This window comes from Uranotaenia lowii, chromosome 3 (genome assembly GCF_029784155.1).
Source record: "Uranotaenia lowii strain MFRU-FL chromosome 3, ASM2978415v1, whole genome shotgun sequence".
Taxonomy (NCBI): Eukaryota; Metazoa; Arthropoda; class Insecta; order Diptera; family Culicidae; genus Uranotaenia; species Uranotaenia lowii.
The window spans coordinates 111,229,290-111,254,033 of record NC_073693.1 but is presented as its reverse complement, the minus strand read 5'-3'; the positions used below and the strand labels follow the sequence as shown (position 1 = coordinate 111,254,033).

At 35.3% G+C, this 24,744-nt stretch overlaps 2 protein-coding genes across 2 annotated transcripts; one reads left to right on the top strand and one right to left on the bottom strand.

The window, feature by feature from the left end:
- Positions 1-2,482: 2,482 nt before the first annotated feature.
- LOC129758817 (C-type lectin mannose-binding isoform-like) lies at positions 2,483-5,077 on the top strand. Its single transcript, XM_055756449.1, has 4 exons — positions 2,483-2,618; positions 2,956-3,117; positions 3,175-3,254; positions 3,315-5,077. Exons 1-4 carry the CDS (start codon positions 2,498-2,500, stop codon positions 3,672-3,674), a joined length of 723 nt encoding a protein of 240 aa, XP_055612424.1. The 5' UTR covers positions 2,483-2,497; the 3' UTR covers positions 3,675-5,077.
- A 17,456-nt stretch (positions 5,078-22,533) lies between these two features.
- LOC129758075 (uncharacterized) lies at positions 22,534-23,510 on the bottom strand. The gene is made up of 3 exons (XM_055755507.1): positions 23,357-23,510; positions 23,165-23,253; positions 22,534-23,101 (listed from the first exon to the last, which is right to left on the bottom strand). Exons 1-3 carry the CDS (start codon positions 23,436-23,438, stop codon positions 22,679-22,681), a joined length of 594 nt encoding a protein of 197 aa, XP_055611482.1. The 5' UTR covers positions 23,439-23,510; the 3' UTR covers positions 22,534-22,678.
- Positions 23,511-24,744: the final 1,234 nt, after the last annotated feature.

Sequence of the window (24,744 nt, the reverse complement as noted above, 5' to 3'; positions counted from 1 at the left end):
TAAAATAAAGCTTTCTTGCTCATTTAGAATTGGAACAAAAACAATTGCCTGTATTTCAGTTAGTTATTATTGGATTTCAGATCTCCTTCATGCATATGTAGCATATTCTTCATATTTTTAAGAAATAATTCGGATTAAATTATTTTTTACGGTTTCGAATGAACGGCGAAATTTATTTTTGGAGACAAGCTTTTTGGTATAGTTCCGACGCCGTTGTCTTATGTATAACGAAAACATTCGTTTTTTTTTGCCTTAGCTGCAAATGCCCTGCCAAATCAAAAAAAATCAAAAAAAGTCAGCCGTGACAAAGGTTTCATTGCCCCTCAAAAGACACCCGTCGAACTTAGTCAGAACCTGGTCATATAACTTCCGAGGACGGCACTTTTCTTTTTATGGTCCGATTTGGCTGTTTGCTAGCTCGATACGATTTGATTCCTTCTCGGAGTCGAATTCTTCTCACGGTACTATGGGCAGCACCGGATTCAGGCTCCGACAGATTGGAATTCCTCTTTATCGTCTTCAAAATCTTACCACAAAGTTTCCGGTCGACAGTTCCACTCCGACGATGGGATTGAGGCTTACGTCGTCAATTTTCCCTTATACCATTTGAGAACGCGCCATACGATATTTTTGGGCAATTTCAGCTGTTTAGCTAGCCTATATGCAGACCACAATGGATTTTCGGAAAAAATCGTGCATAATTTTTTCCCTTCTTTCAGCTTTTATGTTGATTATTTACAAAGTACAGTCGATTTGCGGAATTTAAAAAAAAAAACATAGTTAAAGCTGACAAAATTTCCGACACGTGGGTGCCCATAGCTTCCAAATCCGTCCACCAGGATCGCCATAATGTGAACAAAAGTTTGTTCTAAATGGAGCAAGCTTTAAAAGTTATTTTGTTATGAAATTTTGCCTGGATTTATTGACACTTTTTGCTGAATTAAGCTTTGAAATGATCTCGAATGAATTGTTGGTAAGTTTTGGTTTTTAGGCCAAAAAACGATATTTTTGGAGTTAGGAGCGACGATGTGGTCTAGCGGATAGGCTGGCGCGAGTCTGGTTTTGGTATGCCAGGCGTACTGTTTTCGATTCGTATCGGCAAGAATACTTTTGGGTTCGAATCCCATACGTGGCCGGCAGGTAAGATGTGTTTCCTCTTATAACTGACTAAGACTTGCATAGTGAGTTAGTTGAATATTCAGCAATATCTTCTCGTGACCCATCGATCCCAACCCTTTGGATATCGGAAGCGCCTCTGTTTACGAGTCCGCTTCCTTGAACGTCTCATCCAGCAGTCATTGACTGGATATACGGTAACTTACGGTGACATTTTGATGAAGCCTTAGCCACAATTGCGGAACGACCGTGCACCCAAAGTGGCTACCGTACATACATACCTAATCATCAAAGATTGCATGTGAGCACATACTTAGGCATAAACTGCGGTGAATCCGTGCACCCATGGTGGATAACCCAAATAACATAACAATGTAGGTATTGGATAAAGGGCTTAACTAAGAGAAATCAAATTTCGCTACCAGACGCCTTCTTGAAATCCAAGATGGCGGCTTCCGCTGAAATTTTAAATGCTGTTAATCACTTAAAATCGCAATGAACTCTCACAATGTTATTGGGTTAAAGGGCAAAACCAGTAGCAGTTGAATTCCTTTCTCTGACGCCATCTTGAAATTCCAAATGGCGGCTTTCACTGAACTTTAAAATTATTATCATCAATGTAATTTGTAGTCCATTTCCGATCATGTTTGGTCATCTTGGATTTCAAGATGACGTCAGATGGCGCATTATAACCTCAGCGTGTACCTGTTTTGACATCTTGATCGAAAACTGTCACTAAGTTTGTGTTTTTTGTAGTTTTAACAGAGAATTGTTACCTCATTCAAAACAACTGAAACAATATGTTTATTAAAAGCTTTATAAGCATTTTCAAGACTACCTGAAAACAAATTTTTAAATCATGAATATAAGCATTTATCATGACTATAGTAAAACCGGCCTAAAACGAGCTGCACAATGAAATGCTATAATAAAACCATAACAAAATGCTAGTTTGCTTAATCTGTGTTACTTGGGTTGCGCCTGATTCTAAACTAAAACAATTGAGGTTTGTCAAGACTCGTTTAATTTGTTGCTCGATTGCTTCTTTCATATCAAAAATGTCACTCAAGTAATCAACACAAAGCCACACTTAGATGTTGTTCTAACTGAAACTAAACCTCGAAGTGGTGATATGATTTTGTAGCATACCTGCAGCTGCACCCACCCAACCAGACAGCCAGCCAGCCAGCAAGAAAGCACCTCAATGCACTTTTTGTAACTTGGCAAATGCCGTTTAGACTTCTTTGGTACACCTTTGTGATTTAAGTGCCTCACAACATACATATAAACCACTTGTGCAACTTTCAAGTTCATCAATCTGTAAATAGAATTCACTCAAGGGTATTGGGCAGTTGTTTCTCTTTGTCAGCCAATATATAATATGTTCTGCGCTTTTTGGTGTGGTTCTATATTTTCTAAAGAATGCATTCGTTCTCCAGTTACTATTAGTGAGGTCGGAGAGCATCTCCAGGTGTCTAATACCGTCATATTCAATCGAATATGTAGGTACAATATAAAGCTTTACTATAATGGTGTGATGAGGTGTTTAGAAAAGGCGCTGATAATCGGATCGACATTTTGTGCGAGAACTTGGAAGAATTCATGCTTAAATGGAGACAGGAGGACAAATACAAATAATGTGAATAATTTTTGAACCACCGCGTTTGTTCGATCCTACTCTTCCTTGTAGATTCGACATCCACGATTTGAACAAAAGACAGAATGTCAGATAAGAACACCAGCATCTTGAATTGAATTTCCATCAACAGGGGATTTCCCCGGCCGTCATATAGAGCACAAAAAAAATGGTTAATTCTGATTTCTGTTTGCTCTTTTGAGTATTCCCTGTTAGTTTTGTTCAGATCTATCGACCCGTAGGACGGCCGCTGCTTATCAACGCAATGTTCCACTACCGGATCGCGGCTGTCGCTATAGCTGTTTTTACCGTTTTAGCCAGCAAAAACGTTCGTTCGGAAATTCTCGGCAATCAAACTGTTCAAGGTTTGTAACTCCTTATTTGGAATTTTGCAAATTTTTAAAGCATTTTAAATTTCACAGAAATTTTGTCAGCCAATCAATGTCTTTGCCCGTGCAATACTCTGTCCGGAGCATTCAAGAGTTTTACGATTCCATTCAAAGTAAGTACAAGTCTATTTTGTCTTGTTCTAAACCTAATTCATATTTGATTTGATTTTAAGGAAGCCAATTGGTTTGAGGCTTATGCCCACTGCGCCGAGAATGGCAAGGCATTGGTTCAGATCCGGGACTCCTACGACAGGAAAGACCTTCAGGATTGGCTGAAATCCTACGGATATGGATCGGCCGAAAGCTACTGGATCGGGGCGAATGATTTGGCCACCCAGGGATTGTACCGTTGGGGTCTTACCAGCAAACGAGTGAACGACCCGGAATGGGCTTTCGGGGAACCCAACTCGGCTGTAATTCGAGGAGAAATTGAACGATGTGTACAGCTCAATGCACGCACGATGAGTTGGAACGATGCTCTTTGCTCGAAACGTGCCAAGTTTATATGCGAAGAATATACCGATGAGCTCTAGCTGTCAAGTTGATTACATGGAAGAATGAACCCCTTATTTGTTATTTTGCGTTTGAAAACTCGGAAAAATAAGTTTTTTTCAACAATGTAGAAGTAATTTGCGAAAAATTAAAAAAAAATCTACGCAAGTATCTAAATTATCTTAGAAACAGACTACCAGGCTGTTGAATGAATTCGCGGTTGCATAAGAGAGAGAGAAAAAATAATCATAGGAATGAATTGTTAATGGTTTGTTGACGGCTACATTTTTTCCAATGAAAAAAACTATTTAATGATTTTGCAATAACTGCCTTATTATGTGAGAATTTCATTAAGGAATCAATCTGAAGAACATCGCAGTTTTATAATTTGATTCTTGATTTGAAATTAAAATTTTGTACTCTCTCAATATGAATTCGGCAAAGTAAACAAGAAAAAATCACTACTTAATATAAAACAAAATTTGGAATTTTAGAAGGATTTCGTTCTTCGAAAAATCTAGATTTTCATTTCACAGTTTCACAATTAAGAACAAACAATTTTTTTTTAATTTTCCATATGCAACTAACTGTGCATAGTTTAATAAAAAATATTATAACAAAAATTTTATCATTAAATCTCTCCATGAGTCATTTCTTCCTACTGCCGGACTGGTAGGACGGGATTCATTTCGACGGTAATCAATTTCTTATTTTGAATTTCAGTTTGGTAGAAAAAAATAGGTTGCTTAAAATTTATTTAAGCATTTTTTTTCATGAAAATGCGTCCCAATTGAATTCAAATGTAAACTCCTCAGCATTGAAGCCAAGAGCGAAACGATGTTCGTACGGGCTCAGCTAGAGTAGCATAAATGTAATGGTAAAAGCTACAAATAAATAAATATTGAAAAAATATAAAAATAATCTCTTATAGTAGGCTTGCCAAATACTTTCAGAATAAAAGCGACACATCGATGAAAAAACGGGACATTTTAAAAACTCTAAAAAAAAAATCCAACTTACACATTACCATCAGCCAAAGCTGTTCATAGAAAGTACTTAAAGATTTTGTTTAACATGGATTGATTTTGTTCAGTTTTTCTTACATGTCTTCTATTAAAACTATTATTTCCTACGTTATTATGAGAGAAAAAAAAATTAAATCATACATGTAGACAATGGATTAGATACCATGTAAAAAATCCTTTGACACATTTCACGCTATTCTCGAATTTAAAAAAATTACAAAATCGTAATTTCGATAGTTCAAATTTCAAATCACAAAAAAATATCGGGAAAAAGAGGATAAAGGTTTAAACATGTTTTATACAGTTTTGGATATTGAAATTTTTTATTGATGTGCAAAGTACAAAATAATACAAAATATTTTTTTACAATTTGCATAATATCTTTTGAAGTCAACACATACTGATAAATTAAGTAGAAGAATAGAATTTGTTTATTTTTAACACAGTTGTTTATAAAGCGATTAAAATAGTCGCAAATAAGTGAATTCACGTCAATAAAAAAACCTTTGGGATTTTACGAGGAATCTTTTATATTTTAGTTCAAAAAGGATGAAGCTCTTTGATCCGATTCTGAAACACTAAATAAACTTTATAGATATCGGTTGAAATTCAGCTGTGTTACAACAACGCGAATAAGTAAATTCACGACACCAAATTAGATTTTTTGGAAAAATTTGTAAGGGATATACGCTTTGAAAGCTGTCTTGTATCTCTAGATGGTCAGGTTTTTACAAACTGAACATAATTAAGTATATTTTTGAATAATTCAAAATTTAAAAAATCAAAATTTTTGTACAAAAATTAAAAAAATATTGTTTTTTTTGATATTAATTTTCGACTGGATGATTTTTATTTTGAAGTTTTAAAGGTTAACGGCTTCATCAGTCATATTCTTGAAAATCAAAACGAATGATTTTTACTACTGTCCAGACGTTTCGGCTATTTTTTGTAGCCTTCTTCAGTGGAGAACTGCAAATTTATTGTGATGATGTAACATTGTCATTTTTAGTTTTACATATTGAGGTTTTCTACTCACTAATTGTCAGGTTCGTTTTTCGTCTAGAGACTATTTTTGTTGGTAATTTTTGGCTGAATTTACTGTAGTGGAACTTTAAAAAATATGTTTTAGTTTGTAAAATTCGGTATATACTATTATTTTTCGACTCCCTGCTTCATCAAACACACTGCGGCGCTTCACCATTCGACAGAACTATGCGGCAGCGCTTTGTTTACTGATGGAGATTTAAATTTTCTGTATTGGTGTTATGTTTGTGATTGGTTCTGGTTGTAACACTAACATTGTGTCGTGTTTTTCTTGTGTTTGTGGTACATTGTAATATGTTTGCGTAAGTTGAACTGAGATTGTTTACATCAGTTCTGAAATTGAGAGTGTTTTTTGTTGTATAGATATGGCACATCTCAAGGATCGGAAGAGAGCTTAGTCTTCGTGTTTTATCAATGACGTTGGCCCTCTCCAGGTCCATCATGTGAGTTTTGTATATAATGTGAGCTAGAAGAGCGGTGCAATTTTCTCTTATGCTCACCATCTCGGGGTCTGATTGTGTGAATCCTCTGGAAGTCAGCTGCTCATATTTGGTAATGTTGGATTTGTGTCCAACGAGTCGTGTTTTCAGATTGTTGCGACTCATACCAATATATTGTTTTGGGTAGTTCTGGCACGGGATGCTGTAAACAATGTTTGGTATCTCTGCTGATGAAATGGCATCTTTAGCTCTGGGAAATAACATTCCAAGCGGTTTTGGGATGTTATTGGCAATTCGGATATCACCATAATCTATTTTAAGGAGTTTGGCGATCTGGTTGGATAGGTTCGGGATGAATGTGAGTGGAAAATAGCGGATTTGTTGTGATGTGTTATGCTCGTTGGATTCTGCTGTTGGTGAAGTGCTCTGGAGATCATTTGTTGGTGGATTTTCTTCGGCTGTTTGGTGGTGATCATCGTTGGTTGGGTTATGTTGGAGGCGATGTGCTGGGCTGGTTGGTGTTTTTTGTGAAGTAGATGGTACGGCTGCTGATGGCTGTTCGGTTATGATTTGCTGGAGGTGTTGTGTTGGGCTGGTTGGGGCTTGTTGAGTGGGTGGTGCGGCTGCTGATGGTTGTTTGGAGATGGTTGTTTTTGTTGGTGAAGACTGGTTGGTTGGACTGATTGGAGCTTGTTGTTGAGTGGGTGATACGGCTGCTGATGGTTGTTCGGTTTTATTCTGCTGGAGGTGTTGTGCTGGGCTGGTTGGTGCTTGTTGCTGGGTGGGTGGTGCGGTTGTTGATGGTTGTTTGGAGATGGTTGTTTCTGTTGGTGAAGGCTGTTCATGTTGGTGCATTTGTTGTTCACTATTGATGAGGCGGTTGATAAGTTGTTTCGGGTAGTTGTTTTTGCGGAGAATTTTGTGGATGCAAGAAATTTCATCAAACGAGTGATCAAGTTCGACTCTCAAAACCAACAATCAAAACAGCACACTACCATCCACAAAATTCTCCGCAAAAACAACTACCCGAAACAACTTATCAACCGCCTCATCAATAGTGAACAACAAATGCACCAACATGAACAGCCTTCACCAACAGAAACAACCATCTCCAAACAACCATCAACAACCGCACCACCCACCCAGCAACAAGCACCAACCAGCCCAGCACAACACCTCCAGCAGAATAAAACCGAACAACCATCAGCAGCCGTATCACCCACTCAACAACAAGCTCCAATCAGTCCAACCAACCAGTCTTCACCAACAAAAACAACCATCTCCAAACAACCATCAGCAGCCGCACCACCCACTCAACAAGCCCCAACCAGCCCAACACAACACCTCCAGCAAATCATAACCGAACAGCCATCAGCAGCCGTACCATCTACTTCACAAAAAACACCAACCAGCCCAGCACATCGCCTCCAACATAACCCAACCAACGATGATCACCACCAAACAGCCGAAGAAAATCCACCAACAAATGATCTCCAGAGCACTTCACCAACAGCAGAATCCAACGAGCATAACACATCACAACAAATCCGCTATTTTCCACTCACATTCATCCCGAACCTATCCAACCAGATCGCCAAACTCCTTAAAATAGATTATGGTGATATCCGAATTGCCAATAACATCCCAAAACCGCTTGGAATGTTATTTCCCAGAGCTAAAGATGCCATTTCATCAGCAGAGATACCAAACATTGTTTACAGCATCCCGTGCCAGAACTGCCCAAAACAATATATTGGTATGAGTCGCAACAATCTGAAAACACGACTCGTTGGACACAAATCCAACATTACCAAATATGAGCAGCTGACTTCCAGAGGATTCACACAATCAGACCCCGAGATGGTGAGCATAAGAGAAAATTGCACCGCTCTTCTAGCTCACATCATAGACAAAACTCACATGATGGACCTGGAGAGGGCCAACGTCATTGATAAAACACGAAGACTAAGCTCTCTTCCGATCCTTGAGATGTGCCATATCTATACAACAAAAAACACTCTCAATTTCAGAACTGATGTAAACAATCTCAGTTCAACTTACGCAAACATATTACAATGTACCACAAACACAAGAAAAACACGACACAATGTTAGTGTTACAACCAGAACCAATCACAAACATAACACCAATACAGAAAATTTAAATCTCCATCAGTAAACAAAGCGCTGCCGCATAGTTCTGTCGAATGGTGAAGCGCCGCAGTGTGTTTGATGAAGCAGTGAGTCGAAAAATAATAGTATATACCGAATTTTACAAACTAAAACATATTTTTTAAAGTTCCACTACAGTAAATTCAGCCAAAAATTACCAACAAAAATAGTCTCTAGACGAAAAACGAACCTGACAATTAGTGAGTAGAAAACCTCAATATGTAAAACTAAAAATGACAATGTTACATCATCACAATAAATTTGCAGTTCTCCACTGAAGAAGGCTACAAAAAATAGCCGAAACGTCTGGACAGTAGTAAAAATCATTCGTTTTGATTTTCAAGAATATGACTGATGAAGCCGTTAACCTTTAAAACTTCAAAATTAAAAAAATATTTAGTGAATATTTCAACAGATTGTCAAATTGTGGGCAACAGAAGTAATTTTAACGCACTATACTACAATATGTTGTTAGTTAAATGCGAGTCAGAATATCAAAAAAAAATTCCAACTGATACTGAGAGTTTAAAATTGAACCAGTCGGAATAACATAATACAAGTATACGCACAATTTGAATCCTATGAAGAATGGTTAATAATAGCTTGAAATTTTGTGACGTGAATTCAGTTCACAACCCTGTTGTGTTCAAACAGAGTAAATTCACGTCACAAATTTAAAGAGGCATAATTTGGTTTGTTGTTGTTCAAACAGAAAGCTACGTTTATCAAATTGTGGGTAAACTATTCCTTTACAACTTGTTTGATGACATAAATATTATATTCCCTCAAGGAGAACAGGAAACTAAAATGATCAATTCCAGCATGAATCCACGTCACAAACACATAACATGTTTTTAATGACCAAATACTCATTTGAAAGGAAATTTTATTTGCGACCAATTGCTACTATTTGTTGACTTTTTGAATGATAACAGTTGAGAAGTCCGGAAAAGTGAATTCACATCGCTTTTTTGTGAATTTTGGCAGCTCAAGAAAACTTCAATCTTTATATATTTTGGACCATTGAGTCAAAAAATGTGGTGGTTAAAATAAGTCAATTCAATTAACATTCCGGGGAAAAATTGAGATCCATAATCCTTTGGAAACAATTTAAATCGCAACCCATGGCATAGAGCAGGGATGAGCAACCCGCGGCCCGCGGGCCGCATGCGGCCCTCGAGGCATGTTTGTGCGGCCCGCGAAGCTTATCTCAAATTAAATTTATTTCACGATTTACTTGATCAAATATGCACGTCGCTTATTTGCAGTTGCATTTGCCCCATAATCATCCAGATTGTAGACTTTGTGTATGATGTTTCGAAAAAATACAATATATTTAGTTCTGTGATTCTACCCAAAAAGTTTGTAACGATTTCTCAGGGAAACAGCATTTTTGGTGCCTATGTTTCAATAACTTTGACGTTCTAAATTCAAAACATTTCACAGATTTTGTCTATCACTTCTGGTTTAAGTGATTGATATGACGTGTGGAAATTTTAAAATTGATCAGTTTTTGGTAAAATCGATCTCTTATAACTGATAAACCAATAAACCTTCATAAAACCAAGAGCTGATTTTGAATTAATTTTCTATCCTTCATTCAATCAAGGACTCAGATTTTGAAAAAATATTGTCGTAAGAGAGATACAACGCAATTGAATTCCACAATTTATAGAAATTCCAAAAAATTATATTACAACTTCTTCTGACATCATTTCAGAATGTAATTAAATATTGAATATAAAAGATTTTAACTCATCTGACAATTTTTCTGAAGACTGCGAAATGATTTGACTTACGGGTTTAAAAATATAAATGATTCAATTTAGTTTAATTTTTCTTTCAAATTTCTTCAAAACGCCCGTTTTTGCAGGTTTGGAAAAATGGGAAAAAGAAAACTTCCATTACTTTTTTCTCAGAATTTAAAATTACTCGCGATCTTTGAAAAAAATTATCATTGAGTTGATAAGTATTTGTTTTTTACAGTTTTGACAAATAAGTATACAAACTGAATCATTTATTTTTCACCTTTTTTTTTAAGTTATTCCAAAAACTAGAGCTGACAAAAAACTCATTGAATATTTATATTCAGCGCCTCCAAATAAGTCAAAATAAATTCTGAGATTCCTTGCACCTCAGAAAAATGTGAATTCCGATGTCATTTGAGCCATTTGAGAGTCATAAGATTTTCTTGATTCAGCCTTCGAAGACCTATCTCACAGGTATTTAAATTCGAATATCTAAGGAAATTTATGAAATCTGAAAAAAATGTCTAAAATCAAAAATGTAAATTGAAACATTCACAAGCAAATCTGGATAAAAATTTGTGAAATTATGAATTTTTCATGTTTTTTAAACCTTGCTCAGTATTTCAATGCAACGAATTCATACGAAACTTCAAATAAAAATAAACTCACCGTTTCTAAATAGAAAAAAAACTGAAGCTTTACAACAAAATTTATATAAATTGCGAAAAAACTTTTTAAAAACGGGCACAGAAAAAAATCGCTATGGTTGAGCTCCATGAAACTTTTTAATGGAAGTGGTGACGAAAAATACCATCGTCTTTGTTTGAACAAAAACGAGATATTCTCAGAAAACGATTCAATTTTTTTACGAACCATAGATAGATTTTCAAAATTTTTCGTTATTAATAAATGCAAATGATGTTTCCCTTGTTCCCCCTTGTCGAAAAGAATTTTCGCTTAACATTTCAAATCAATTTAAAAATATTATGGATCTCTAATCAAGATTTAGTAATTATTCAATTTCGGCTGGTTCAATCATCTTATACTTAAAAGAAATGTTTATGCAAGTAAATGAATTTGTTTTTTTTCAGTTTAATTTTTGTTTCGTTATAGAAAAATACGTAGAGCTTAGCAAACTATTCTTACCCAAATGTTGTTTTTAATGCGGCCCGCCGAAAGAATTTCAAATCAAAAGTGGCCCGTTGCTTCAAAAGGTTGCTCACCCCTGGCATAGAGCCTATCTAAGGCAACGGACATGAGATCGAATCCCGGTCAAGGCAAACATACTTAGTACATTTTCTGTGAGTTGGTGGTTTTAGCATTTGTAGGATGCTAGCTATCATATTCTCAAAAGATTTAGTAAAGTAAAAAGAATCTCTTCATTGAGATACTGTATGTGTTCGTGTTCGTTTCAAAACCATATTTTCTTCATAAGAAAGTAATTTCAATGAATTGGTTGGAAGTGCTCCAAAAACGCTTAATTGTAACAGAGTCTTGCTGTAATGCTAAGATCTTTAGAGATAATTAGTATAGTCTTCTATAAACTACTAGCTGACCCGGTGTGCTTTGCTACACCTTTCAAAATCAAGTGATATTTTCAAAAATTATTCAAATTTTTATTGTTTTATTGGCATTATTTTAATCAAATTATAACATAATTTATAAGCAACCGCTATAAAATGAGAGCTGCAGATGGAATTTCGAATTGCAACACAAAGATAACTTAAACAAATATTCTGAATCTTGCTCTATATTTGTGTTAAAGATCTGATAATTTGAATCCGTCTGGAGGGTCGTGCGCAAACAATTTAACTTATACAATACGGTAATTTTTTCCTGATATGTTCTGAATTTATGCTGAAAAACTGATAAGAGAGCCCCTCCCCTGTCCTTACCTTCACCCCATGCTGAATGGAGGTCGTGATTTTTAATAATCATACCTAATTTTCTCGTTCCCAAAAATCCACTTATATCAAATATAGTTCCATTGGTTGATAAGTTTTTAAGCTTTATAACAAAATTTATATGGAGCCTCCTCCTTTCTTTCCCTCTCTACACTGTAAGGATCTATAACAATCGTAGAAACATATCTCGTAACGAAATACATTTCCATGCTACATTTGTTCCCATTTGTTGGTTTCGTTAGCATAAATTGAGAACTACCTACTCACTGAAAGGAGGATGGTGTGTCGGATAATCATAGAATCATACCAAAATGATTTTCCATGTTAAGGTTTGTCTAATTCTCGGATTTTGTAAAAAAAAAAGTTAAATGTAAGCCTCCTCTTCCTTTCCTATATTCCCAATTCTTTCATCCTACGGCAAGAAAGGAATTGTTTCACATAGAAAAAGTATTTTTCGTACACAAATACTTTTTGATGCCAAATTTGGTTTTATTTGCTCGATATATTCTCGAGTTATGCAAAAAAAAATTTCTATGGAAACTCCCCTTTCCCTCTTTATATCTTTCCGCCTAAAAAAGATGAGGCTTCAATTTATGATAGAAACATTTCCCGTATCCAAATACCCTCATATGCCAAATATGGTTCAATTTGCTCGATCAACTCTCCAGTTGTACTGAAAATTGTAAGGGAGACCTTTCCTCCCCCTTTTCATCCACCTCTTTGAAGGAGTGAGGGATACCAAATATTCATAGAAGCATTTCTCGTACACAAATATCGTTCCATGCCAAATTTGGTTCCGTTTGCTGTTGTAGTTTTTGAGTTATGCTGTAAAAATTGTATGAAACTCCCCTCTCTCTTTCCTTTCCCCCCGCTGGATGAAGGAAGGGGTCTCAAACAATCATTAGAACATGTCACGTTCCCAAATACCCGCCCATGCCACATTTGGTTCCATTTGCTTAATTAGTTTTTGAGTTGTGTTAAAAACTTTAAAAAAGGCCCCTCCCCCTATTATTTCTCTACAGGAAAGAGGGATGAGTCTCAAATAATCATAGAAATATTTTTCGTATCCAAATACTCTCCCATGCCAAATTTGGTTCCATTTGCTTTATTAGTTTTTGAGCTATGTAAAAAAATATGAAAGAGGCCCCCTCCCCCTTTCTACTGGAAAGAGGGAGGGGTATCAAATAATCATTGAAATATTTTTAGTATTCAAATACCTTCCCGTGCCACATTTGGTTCCAATATCTTGATTAGTTTTCGAGTTATTTGAAAAATTGTAAGGTAGCCCCCCTCCCCCCTTCCTATCGCCCCACTGAGAGGAGGGAGGGGTACCCGATATTCATAGAAATATTCCTCGTACCCAAATACCATCCCATGCCAATTTTGATATCATTTGCTTGATGGGTGCTCGAGTTATGCAAAAAATGTCTTTTATTTGGGAGGCCCTCCCCTCCTTCATGAGAGAGGGAGGGGTCCCAAACCATAATAGGAACCTTCCCCTGCCTCCAAGACCCACACCTGGCAAGTTTCACGCAAATCGGTTCAGTAGTTTCCGAGTCTATAGGGAACAGATAGACAGACAGACAGAAATTCATTTTTATATGTATAACTAGCTGACCCGGTGTGCTTTGCTACACCTTTCAGAATCAAATGATATTTTCAGAAATCATTCAAGTTTTTATTGTTTTTGGTATTATTTTAAATCAAATTATGACTAAATTAATAAGCAACCACTATAAAATGAGAGCTTCTGCTGGAGTTTCAAATTGCAACACAAACCATAACTTATAGTCTCAATCTTGATTTATAAATTTGTTTTAAAGATCTGATAATTTTCATCTGTTTCCTTAAGTTTCGCCCTAAAAAGAAGGGTCCCAAATTAATCGTTCGCAAATAATCTAACTTATAAAGTATGGTTGTTTTTGCTTGATATGTTCTAGATTTATGCTAAAAAACTGATTAGAGAGCCCCCCCCCCCCACCTGTCCTTCCCTTCACCCCCTGCTGAATGGAGATTGTAATCTTTAATAAACATTTTTTTCGTTCCCAAAAATCCTCTTATATCAAATATAGTTCCATTGGTTGATAAGTATTAAAGTTTTACAACAAAAATTGTATGGAGCCTCTTTCTTTCTCATAGTCATACCAAAATGATTTTCTAGTTAAGTATTGTCCATTTCTCGGATTTTGTAAAATAATGAAAGCTTCCCTCTTCCCTTCCTATATTCCATGCCATGCCAAATTTGGTTTTATTTAAGTAGTAAATTTTTGGGTTATGTATAAACTTGAAAGGGAGTACCGTCCCCCTTTCCGTTGTCTTCTTTCAATAGAGGGGTGATAACTTAATATTCATAAAAGTATTTTTCGTACTCAAATACTTTTTGATGATTATGATGGAATTTGGTTTCATTTGCTCGATTAATTCTCGAATTATGCAAAAAAAAAATGGAAACCCCCCCTTCTTCCTTTATATCTTACCGCTCAAAAAGTACGGCTTCAATTTATAATAGAAACATTTCTCGTATCCAAATACACTCACATGTCAAATATGGTTCAATTTGCTTGATCAGCTCTCCAGTTATACTGAAAATTGTAAGGGAGACCTCGCCTCCCCCTTTTTATCCACCTCTTCGAAAGAGTAAGGGATACCAAATACTCATAGAAACATTTCTCGTACCCAAATATCGTTCCATGCCAAATTTGGTTCCATTTGCTGTTGTAGTTCTTGAGTTATGCTGTAAAAATTGTATGAAACTCCCCTCCCTCTTTCCTTCCTCCCCGCTTTAAGAAGGAAGAGGTCTCAAACAATCATTAGAACATGTCACGTTCCCAAATACCCGCCCATGCCAAGTTTGGTTCCATTTGCTTAATTACTATCTTAGTTATGTTGAAAACTATAAAAGAGGCCCCTCCCTCTTTTATATCTCCCTACTGGAAAGAGGGAGGGGTCTCAAATAATCATAGAAATATTTTTCGTATCCAAATACTCTCCCATGCCAAATTTGGTTCCATTTGCTTTATTAGTTTTTGAACTATATAAAAAAATATGAAAGAGGCCCCTCCCCCTTCAACTGGAAAGAGGGAGGGGTCTCAAATAATCATTGAAATATTTTTCGTATCCAAATACCTTCCCATGCCAAATTTGGATCCAATAACTTGATTAGTTCTCGAGTTATATGAAAAATTGTAAGGTAGCCCCCCTCCCCCCTTCCTATCACGCCATTGAAAGGAGGGAGGGGTACCAAATATTCATAGAATTATTCCTCGTTCCCAAATACCACCTGATGCCAAATATGATACCATTTGTTTGATGGATTCTCGAGTTATGCAAAAAATTGTCTTTTGTTTGGGAGGCCCCTCCCCCCCTTCATGAGAGAGGGAGGGGTCTCAAACCACAATAAGAACCTTCCCCTGCCTCCAATACCCTCACCTGCCAAGTTTCACGCAAATCGGTTTAGTAGTTTCCGAGTCTATAGGGAACAGACAGACAGACAGACAGACAGACAGACAGACAGACAGACAGACAGACAGACAGACAGACAGAAATTCATTTTTATATATATAGATATAGATGTAAAGAGATAATTTTGTATGGAGACCCCCCTTTCATAAAAAGTGAGATTCTTGAAACTATTATACAAACCATCTCTGTCCCAAAAAACCCTCGAATTTCACTTCATTCCGACCAACCATTCATACGTGATGTTGTTACAAAGAAAACGCCTCCATTTTTATATATAAGATGAGATGTGAAAAAGAGACAACTTTGTATGGAGACCCTCCTTTCATAAAAAGTGAGATTCTTGAAACTATTATACAAACCATCTCTGACCCAAAAAACCCTCGGATACCAAATTTCACTTCATTCCGACCGACCATTCATACGTGATGTTGTTACAAAGAAAACGCCTCCATTTTTATATATAAGATGAAATTTTTTTCTTATTTTGAGAGAAAAGACGTACATACTTGAAAGATTTCCTGTGTAGAACCAAGGAATTCAAATTGATGCTAAAGTTTAACATCGTCCATTGTAAGTCAGTAAATTTTGTGAAAGATTTCCAAAAACAGCCGGACGTTTGGGGGAAAGAAGCGGGACGGCGGAAAATTCAACAAAAAAGTGGGACATGACCCGCTTTTGCGGGATGAATGGCAACCCTATCTTATTGGAATGAATCAAAAGATATGACGATTTCAAAATTTAGTAATTATTCCCTAGTAGTTACCTTTGACATCATAATATCGATGTGAAATATCACGCAAAACAATAATTTCATGTCGATATTTAAGGTACTGAGCCATAATTCATGAAGACCTTTATAGCTAAAAACCGTTTAACGTGCAGCTTTTTATCGAGTCGTGAGAGTATTTTACTTTTTCTTAAAATTTCGTTACAAATATTTCTTTTCTATTCTAATTACTTCTTGGTAAATAAAGGAAGGATTTGAAACGATCGTACGAGAGAGTATACCTACATTATACGAGCATTTTTTATTTTGAAACTAGCTGATCCCGTACGAACTTCGTTTCGCTGTTAACTTTAAAGCTGATGATTTTGTATTTGGTTGGTAATTGGGACGCATTTTCACGAAAAAAAAACAATAAATACTAAACAGAATTTGCAAGCGACCTATTTGCTTGTCTACCAAACGGAAACTTAAGAAATTTATTGACCGTCGAAAAGAACACCCGTGTACAAATTTTTGTCTTTTGCGGATGTATAACAATTGTCCGTTTTGCAAAACACCCGTGTCACCCGAATTTTTATCTGGATCTCATGCATAATTAAACAATTATTGCCCAAACATTCAACGACATGTGGAAACATGTGGACGACCCCTTATTCTGTCGTCTAATAGAAAATTTGTTATCAGGAATTGATTCCTCGTCCTGTAAAACTTTCGTGTTTGAATTTATGTCTCGATATGATGCCTAAAACGAAGTTGCAAAAAAAATCGAAAATATTATGGACGACCCCTTTCACTGATCTTTGTCGAAATTTGACACGTGAAATCAATTACATGTGCTGTAAAACAAATGCAAATTTTCATTATAATCTCATGTAAAATCAAGACAATGGAGCTTATTCTGAGAGTCACGTGACGTGATGTGCAAAATTTCGCATCATTTTGTCGACTCCAGAAAACACTCTAGGCTAGAAGTTTTAGCTCAAATGTCCTGTGATCAATTTTTGGAGCTCATCAATACTAACGTTTCTTCTCTGAAACATTTCCTGGAGTCAGCATAAAGAAGTTGGAATTTTGTGAGTCTCATCACTCGCAGAATAACCACAAATATAGCAAAAATAGCGAACAGATAGTGTGGACGATCATTTTTGCCGACCTCTGACTCGAGATTTGAAACCTGAAACAATTGAGCGTCCCTCGAAAATTCTTTGTGGATATTTTCATCTCAATAGAATGCATAATAACGTCCAATGTTTTTAAACATTAATATCCCAAAAAAGTGTCAATATGGACGACCCCTTTGGCCGACCCTTGACTTTGAATTTGACACCTGGAATCGATTGATAGTTCATCAAAATACTTTTGTGCAAATTTTCATCAAAATCAAATTTAAAATAACACCAATATCGCCAAAACATTAAACAGTTGATACGGACGACCCCTTTTGCCGACAAAATCTGATAAGTGGAATAGATTGTCCGTTCCTTAAAATCCCCGTCTTCAAATTTTCATCTCAATCCAATGCATAATAACGCCAATATCGTAGAAACATTAAAAAGTTGATATAGACGACCCCTTTGGCCGACCCCTGACCCTGAATTTTATACCTGGAATCGATTGCTCGTCCCTCCATACACTGATGTGCAAATTTTTATATCAATCCAATGTATAATAATGTCAATATAGTAAAAACACTCAACAGTTCATATGGACGATCCCTTTTGACGACCCCTGACACAAAATTCAATACCTGGAATCAATTTCTCATGTCTCAAAACCCTTATGTGCAAATTTGTGTCATAATCCGACGAAAACTTACGTCAATATCGCGAAAACAATATTTGTCTTGTATGGACGACCCCCTTTAAAAGGGGTCATCCCAAAATCTGAAAACATTTTTCATCATTCCTGGCCCTAATGAGTATCCATGCCAAATTTCAACTCTCTAGCTCTCAAGATGGCTGAGCCTATAGAGGACAAACAAACAAACAAACAAACAAATAAACCCACAGCATGGCCGTAGGAACGGGGGGGTTTTGGGGGTTAAACCACCCCCCATGAGGGTCCAAAAAAGCAAGCGAGATATTCTACTCTATGTACACTCAAAATTTTAAATTCATAAGCAAATTATGACAATAGAGCAAAGATATTCAAGAGTAACTATCTGAACTAAAAACTAATACAAAAATCTCATAAACCTATTTCAAGTTCAAAATTCTGCTACAGTCTTTCAAAATTTTCTCATTTGTTCATAAAAAAAGGTTGTCAGATTTTTTCAGCACGTATCCGGACTGTTTTATATAAACACCTGGCAAAATCCGGGTATAGTCCTATTTGCCGCTGGTAGTGTTCGTGATATTATGCTGGTTGTTTTACCAATACTTCTCAGTTTTGGGACAATCAACCTCAAAAACGACCATGTGTGTCGACCTGCTGCCCGTTTTTCGTACCGAGAGTTTTTAAGGTTAATTGTCCCGTCTCATCTGTACAAGCTCAGCAAGTGTGCGTAAGAAATTTCCAAAACAACTCTACTTGACAGTGTTCGGCATCGCTAACTGAAAAATTAGCGCCGCTAATTAAATCGCTAACTCATACAAAGTTAGCGATCGCTAATTAAATACGCTAAATGTACCAAAAAAGTTATCGCTTTAAGCTTAAAGCGCTAATCGCTAATCGCTAACTGTTCACCAACATTAAGGCCGGAACAAAAATGAAATTTTTCTTTAGTCACGTCCTTTTTCGATTTTTCCAACTCCCCAAGGGGGAATTAATGAAGTTTCAAGTATTTAATTTAAAATTAGATTAGTATTTTCATAAAATTATATGAGCAAAACTAAAACTGTCAAAGATTTAAGGAGTATTAACTAGTCTCTGTATTCTATAAATAAAAAAAGAACAATTGAAGAAAGAGCAAAAGAACAGAATGTGGAAAATGCGAGTAATATCTCTCTTTTTTAATTCAAATTTTGGTTAAAAATTTACTCGATTTGTCGGTTTTGTGCAAAGTAGATAGTATGCAATTTTGTTGCAAAAAATCTTTTGTGCAATTCATTTTTTTTTATGTTTTAATCTTTAATCAGTTTTCCCCTTTTTCAAATTTGCAGGAGCATTGTCAAACGTGAACATGTATACAAACTGTATTTGAACTTAAAACGAAGGCTACAATAGTGATTTTATCTTATTTTTATATGAACTGATCTGTAAAATCTCTAAAAAACTGTAATGTGAAAAGTAAATAGCTCAACCACTTGAAAACAAATGCTGATGAAGAGATGTTCAAAATAGTTTTATATTGTTTAACACCTTTTATTGTTATCTTCTTCTGTAAAAGTTGCTAAAAAAGTGCTTAAAGAGAGGAAAATGACACTCAATACAACTTTTCTCTAACTCTAGTACGCATTCCTCCAATGAATCCAATTAAGCAATCAGAATGATGCACAATGTCACTTTGACTTGATTAATGAAAAAAAGTTTATTCTATCACTAAAAATTCAAGAGATTTATACAAATATATGGGAGTTAGCGATCTTCAATTAGCGGAATCAAAAAATAGCGGAACTTTTCAATTCGCTAAATCAATCCAAACTTAGCGGCAAAATTAAACCGCTAACAAAAAGTTAGCGGACTAACTAGCGAATAGCGGATTAGCGCTTTTGTGCCGAACACTGCTACTTGATTTCAAAATTGTCGACCAAATCCCGGCAAAACCGGGCAGTTTTGGTCAAAACCTAGGAATTGCTCAACAAAAATCTAAAAAAAAAACTTAAAAATCTATCATGATAATTTTTTGAAACTTGCTGCCAAAGTTTTGAACGCATAAATAAACAAAAAATTACAACACTTTTTTTTAAGTTTGATTTAAGAATGAGAATTAGAACAAACCCGGGCAAAATATAGGCTTTTCTAATGTAATCTGGGCAACCGGACCGGACCGGACTTTTCCCAATTTGTTAATTAAATATCGGGGCCAATCTGGTTAAAATCGGGAAATTTGGTAACCTTATCATAGAAATTCAGGTCTGAACATTAAATTTTAAATTAAACCCTTTTTGGAGGTTCTGGTTCAATATTCCTATAACCAAAATTGTATTTCTACATATTTTCGTATTTCTGATTTTGTATCAAGTTTAGGATTCTAGGAAATAAGGAATGAAAAGCTGCTTTGAAATCTTTGTTCGAATTCGGTTTTGCATTTCATATTAAATTTGAATCATGTTTTTCGAAAATCAAATGCATTTTCAATATTTTGATAATAGTTTTCCGAACATGGGAAAAGATGGAATTTATTTTATATTCAAAATCGGAATTCTCAAACTTTATTCTAACACTAAATTTAAAAATTTAAAGCTTATAAGTGGCAACCCAAAATTGAAAATCAGATTCTGATTCATCATTCGAGATTTACATTTTAAATCAGATTCACAGAACAGATTAAAAATTAATTATTGAAATATTAAATTAAGATTAAACCAGAACTACAGAATTTAAATAATAGATTCATGAATGAGTGCTCTAAGATTTGGATCATGGTATTCTGATTTGGAACTAAGATTCGGAAATCGTATTTTTTGTACATTTCGGAAATCGTCTATAAATTCGAAAACAGATTCAAACTTCCATTTTTGAATTCAGGTTAAAAATTCAGATTTAAAATTCAGAAAAAAAGATCTAGCTTGTGAATGAGTTTTTCAATTAACATAAAATTTTTGAGAAATTAAAGAGAATTCACTTTCCAGATTTCAAAGTTTTTTGAATCAGAATAAGATTTTACACACAATGCAGCTGAAAATCACAAATATAAGGTAGAATTTGAGTTAATTTTCTTAGTTTTGATTAATGCAAAATATCCCAAATAATATTTAAAAAAAATCATCCACAGGATTTTTAGTATGGAATTGATTCTTTATGAAAAATATTTCCTGATTAAAAAACATGTACATCTAAAAAATCTGCACTTTTTTTTGGTGTATTGTTTAACATTATTAATATGGCAGCTTTTTTAAAGCCAAATTTCAAACTGAAATCATAAATTTAGTTCAAGTTTGCATTAAGGGGGGGTAGGGTCTAAAGGGTATAAAAAAACACCATTTTTACGATATTTTTCTAGAGCTATCGTTCAAACCAATGTATTCAAATTTTTTGCATTATACAAAGCATTATTAAAAGAACATTTAGTAATTTTTTCGTAGAAAAATATTGAAAAATGAGCCGGTGACGGAGCACTTTCGAGGATGCCTTTTAGAAAACAGGATTTGCGGTGGACACTGTATTTCAGCACAGAATCATCTGAAATAAAAAAAATCCGAGCAAAATATTTTTAATAGATGTTTTTCTGGACCCCAACGTTTTTATTTAACTTTAAAAAATGTTTATGAAATTTTTGTGGCTGTTTGAAGTAAAAACTACGATTTTTCACGGAAAAATCCGCCATTTTTCACCTGTAAAATCTCCCCAAAGTAAAAAAAATAAAAAATAAAAACGTTGGGGTCTGGTATTTTATATGTAGAAAATATGTTCCAAATTTGAAAAGAATCGGATAAGTAGTTTTCAAATGACGATGTCCACGGACTTTAAAAATGTGCTTTCGAGAAAAACGCGTTTGAAGTTTCTGCTCTTGCTTTCTTGCAGTACTAGATAGCAGGAGATAAAAGCCTAGAACTTCTACAGTTTTGCTTCAGTTGACTTGAAAATTTGACACAACATTCTTGATATGTTTTACAATAAAAAAATAAAAAAATAAAAAAATCGATTTTTTGAAAGTGTTAGACCCTGCCCCCCCCTTAAGCAAATTTGATTTGAAAACTTTTTATCTCTTACTGTTTTTTTTTTAGAAAATGTTTTTTTATTTTCTTCAAAGTATAGAATCTTGGAATTTGCGAAAGAGTTTAGAAGATTGGGCTAGTTTGATTTTAATATAGAATAAGTTTTTTTTAAGAAATTGAAGGCTACAATAAAAAGAACTTATTTTATGCTCAAATCAAATAACTTTGATCCACCAGACTTTTAAACAAATTAAAAAAAATCAACTATCGATGAAAGCAAATTTCCCATTTTGTTTCTAGAGGTTCCATTAAAAAAAAATTTCGCTCACCCTTTAGGCTAAGGACCACTTTTCTAAAGTTACTTTTTTAAGGTTTTAATAATGACACTTCATCATCATTGTGGCATTCGTGTCTTCTCTAAAGTTACAATTTCATACTAAAACTATTGATGAGTACTTTAAAATGAATAATCATGTAGTTACAAGCATAATTTGTTTCAATTTTTTTATTCGTGTTTTTTACACAAATAATCATAGGTAAAAATTAGTCACCAAAACCCCCCCCATGAGTCGGTTCTTCCTACGGCCCTGACCCACAGAAATTACTTTTTATATGTATAGATGTGATAAAAAAAAATATTTTTTTTGTACTTTATTCATTGTATTGAAATGTTTTACCTAGAATGTATAATGATCCTTTTTTTTAATTTATATAGTTTATTTTTGCAAAAGTTGAATGATGGAATTGAATTACTCCCACAATTGTTTACTTCCTGTAACCCTTGAGATACGATTGACACACGTAACATCTCGGTTTCCTGCAGGCCTCCCATCGACACCTGAACTGGCCCGGCTCATTTCGCTTTGGACGAATGGCCAGGCAGTTCTTGTGGTTATCCTCTCCGGAACTTGCGGAATCATCAGGTTGACAGCCAATCTGTTCCCATTCGAAACTTTTCCCATTGGGCTGCCAGACCGGAGAGCTTTCTTTTCCCAGATCGGTTCCGCCGATGTAGTAAAACTTGCGACGACCGCTCTTCACATCAGCACGACCTTCTGCCATCTCCTCACTGCTATCGATTGTTCCGCCAAGTGCTTCCCAAAGGGCATTCCGGTCGGCTTCGCTTTCGATCGTTCCGAATTGGTTCCTCAAATCTAGACAAGCGCGCCAGCTGGACAACCAATCGAGCTGTTCTTAAAAAGTGGCTTATGTTAATCTCTGTTAATTTTTATCCGGACGATCGATACAAACCTTATTGACATCCATGCCGCACTTAACGTAGTACTGCTTCACATCTTTGTACAAATCATCGTAATTGAAGGGGACAATTTCTTCCAAACCTGTAAATTGAAAATATTTTAATATATCCATCATCGAAATATGATTGAATTCAATAAACATCAGGACTCAATCCAGAAGTACTAAACTTAATCCTTTACTTACGCGCTTCTCGATCTGCAGCGGGTGCTTCGGCTCCAGTTCCGAGATGTACGAAAACTGCTAGCACCAGAACTAGAACGCGCATTCTGAATCCGACACACCAGGACGAGCCCTACGATTCGGAAGACAACTTTTTGGCAAAGGACGACGCCCAACGGCCGAGCCTTGCCTTTTATACGACGAGGTCAAGAGCCTACGCCCAATTACTGGTCAATTGCCGAGATCCCCGGTGCCATTCTTGTGATGATTCCTCCCGAAATAAAAATATTACGGTTATGGGAACCGGTTTGCCGGACTCGCCAAAAATCGGTCAAGTGGGAGGGAAATCGTAATCGGAAACGGGACTTTGCGTTCGCGTTACGATTCTTAAGGAGCGCTAGGATCAGTCACGGTTTCTTATAATAACTAACCTAAGAGATTTCGTTCAAAGAACGAATCAGCGAAATATTTTCTCGATCAATAGAGTGACCTGATTCACACATGAGAAATGCTATTGTAGATCTAGGATTTTTTAAAGGAAGGAATTTCTCGTTCGAATAAGATCTCCTGGGCTCCTCGAATTTATATATAAGTTTTTTCTTGGTTTGTATGTTCACAAGACTACAGAATGCTTTGTATAAAAAATTTCAAAATCTATAACTTTTACACCTCCCATTTTTTTTTTTTGGTTGATTTTGCTGCCAGAAATAGCAATAAAATTTTTGGAAGCAATTCAACCAGTCCTGAATTAATGCAACGAGTTTTCATTTTGTATGGAAATGTATGTATATGAGAAATCCAAAATTCTACATTCAAAAATCGCCAGAGATGTACTGAGAGTTCTTCTTCTTTGGATGAAAAATATTTCTTTCAGTACAATTCACGTGAACAAAGCCCAAACCTAGCTTATGCCCACGAAAAAATATTGGATTTAATACATTTTTTTCAAAATTTTTTTTTTTTAGCGTTTTTGACTGATTATTTAGAAGCTGTGTAACCGTAGGATGACAATAAAAAATCTCAAAAAACATCTTTGCATAGCCAGGGAATTTATTGATTTATATAACCTTTGCAAAAATATTTCATGAAATTATTAAAATCTCTAGCAAGCAACGTCTGCCATTTTTAAATACTTTTCAATGGATTCAGATTTTTTATTTTGAAATGGTTACAACATTTTAATGAAATGCTTAGCTGCTTGTCGTGTTACCAAAAAATGAAGCTTAAGAATAGTCAAAACCATAAATCAAAGACCAACTTCATTTCAAGCCTATTCAAATTTCCTGGATCATTTGATGTGCAAAAATTTGTTTCTTCCATAGAAATTCCCTTACAAAATCGATACGCGTTGCGCTAGCTTAGGGATCAACAAAATCATCTCAAATGTTACACAGATGCTTGGTGACCCAAAA

What these genes read in the sequence shown, in the direction of transcription:
- LOC129758817 (XM_055756449.1), top strand. Translation starts at nt 2,498, where the DNA reads ATGTTCTGCGCTTTTTGGTGTGGTTCTATATTTTCTAAAGAATGCATT. An exon ending in CGGCAATCAAACTGTTCAAG is followed by an intron (nt 3,118 to 3,174) that starts GTTTGTAACTCC and finishes TAAATTTCACAG; the next exon opens with AAATTTTGTCAGCCAATCAA. An exon ending in GTTTTACGATTCCATTCAAA is followed by an intron (nt 3,255 to 3,314) that starts GTAAGTACAAGT and finishes TTTGATTTTAAG; the next exon opens with GAAGCCAATTGGTTTGAGGC.
- LOC129758075 (XM_055755507.1), bottom strand. Translation starts at nt 23,438, where the DNA reads ATGCGCGTTCTAGTTCTGGTGCTAGCAGTTTTCGTACATCTCGGAACT. An exon ending in CGCTGCAGATCGAGAAGCGC is followed by an intron (nt 23,254 to 23,356) that starts GTAAGTAAAGGA and finishes TTCAATTTACAG; the next exon opens with GTTTGGAAGAAATTGTCCCC. An exon ending in GCGGCATGGATGTCAATAAG is followed by an intron (nt 23,102 to 23,164) that starts GTTTGTATCGAT and finishes TTTTAAGAACAG; the next exon opens with CTCGATTGGTTGTCCAGCTG.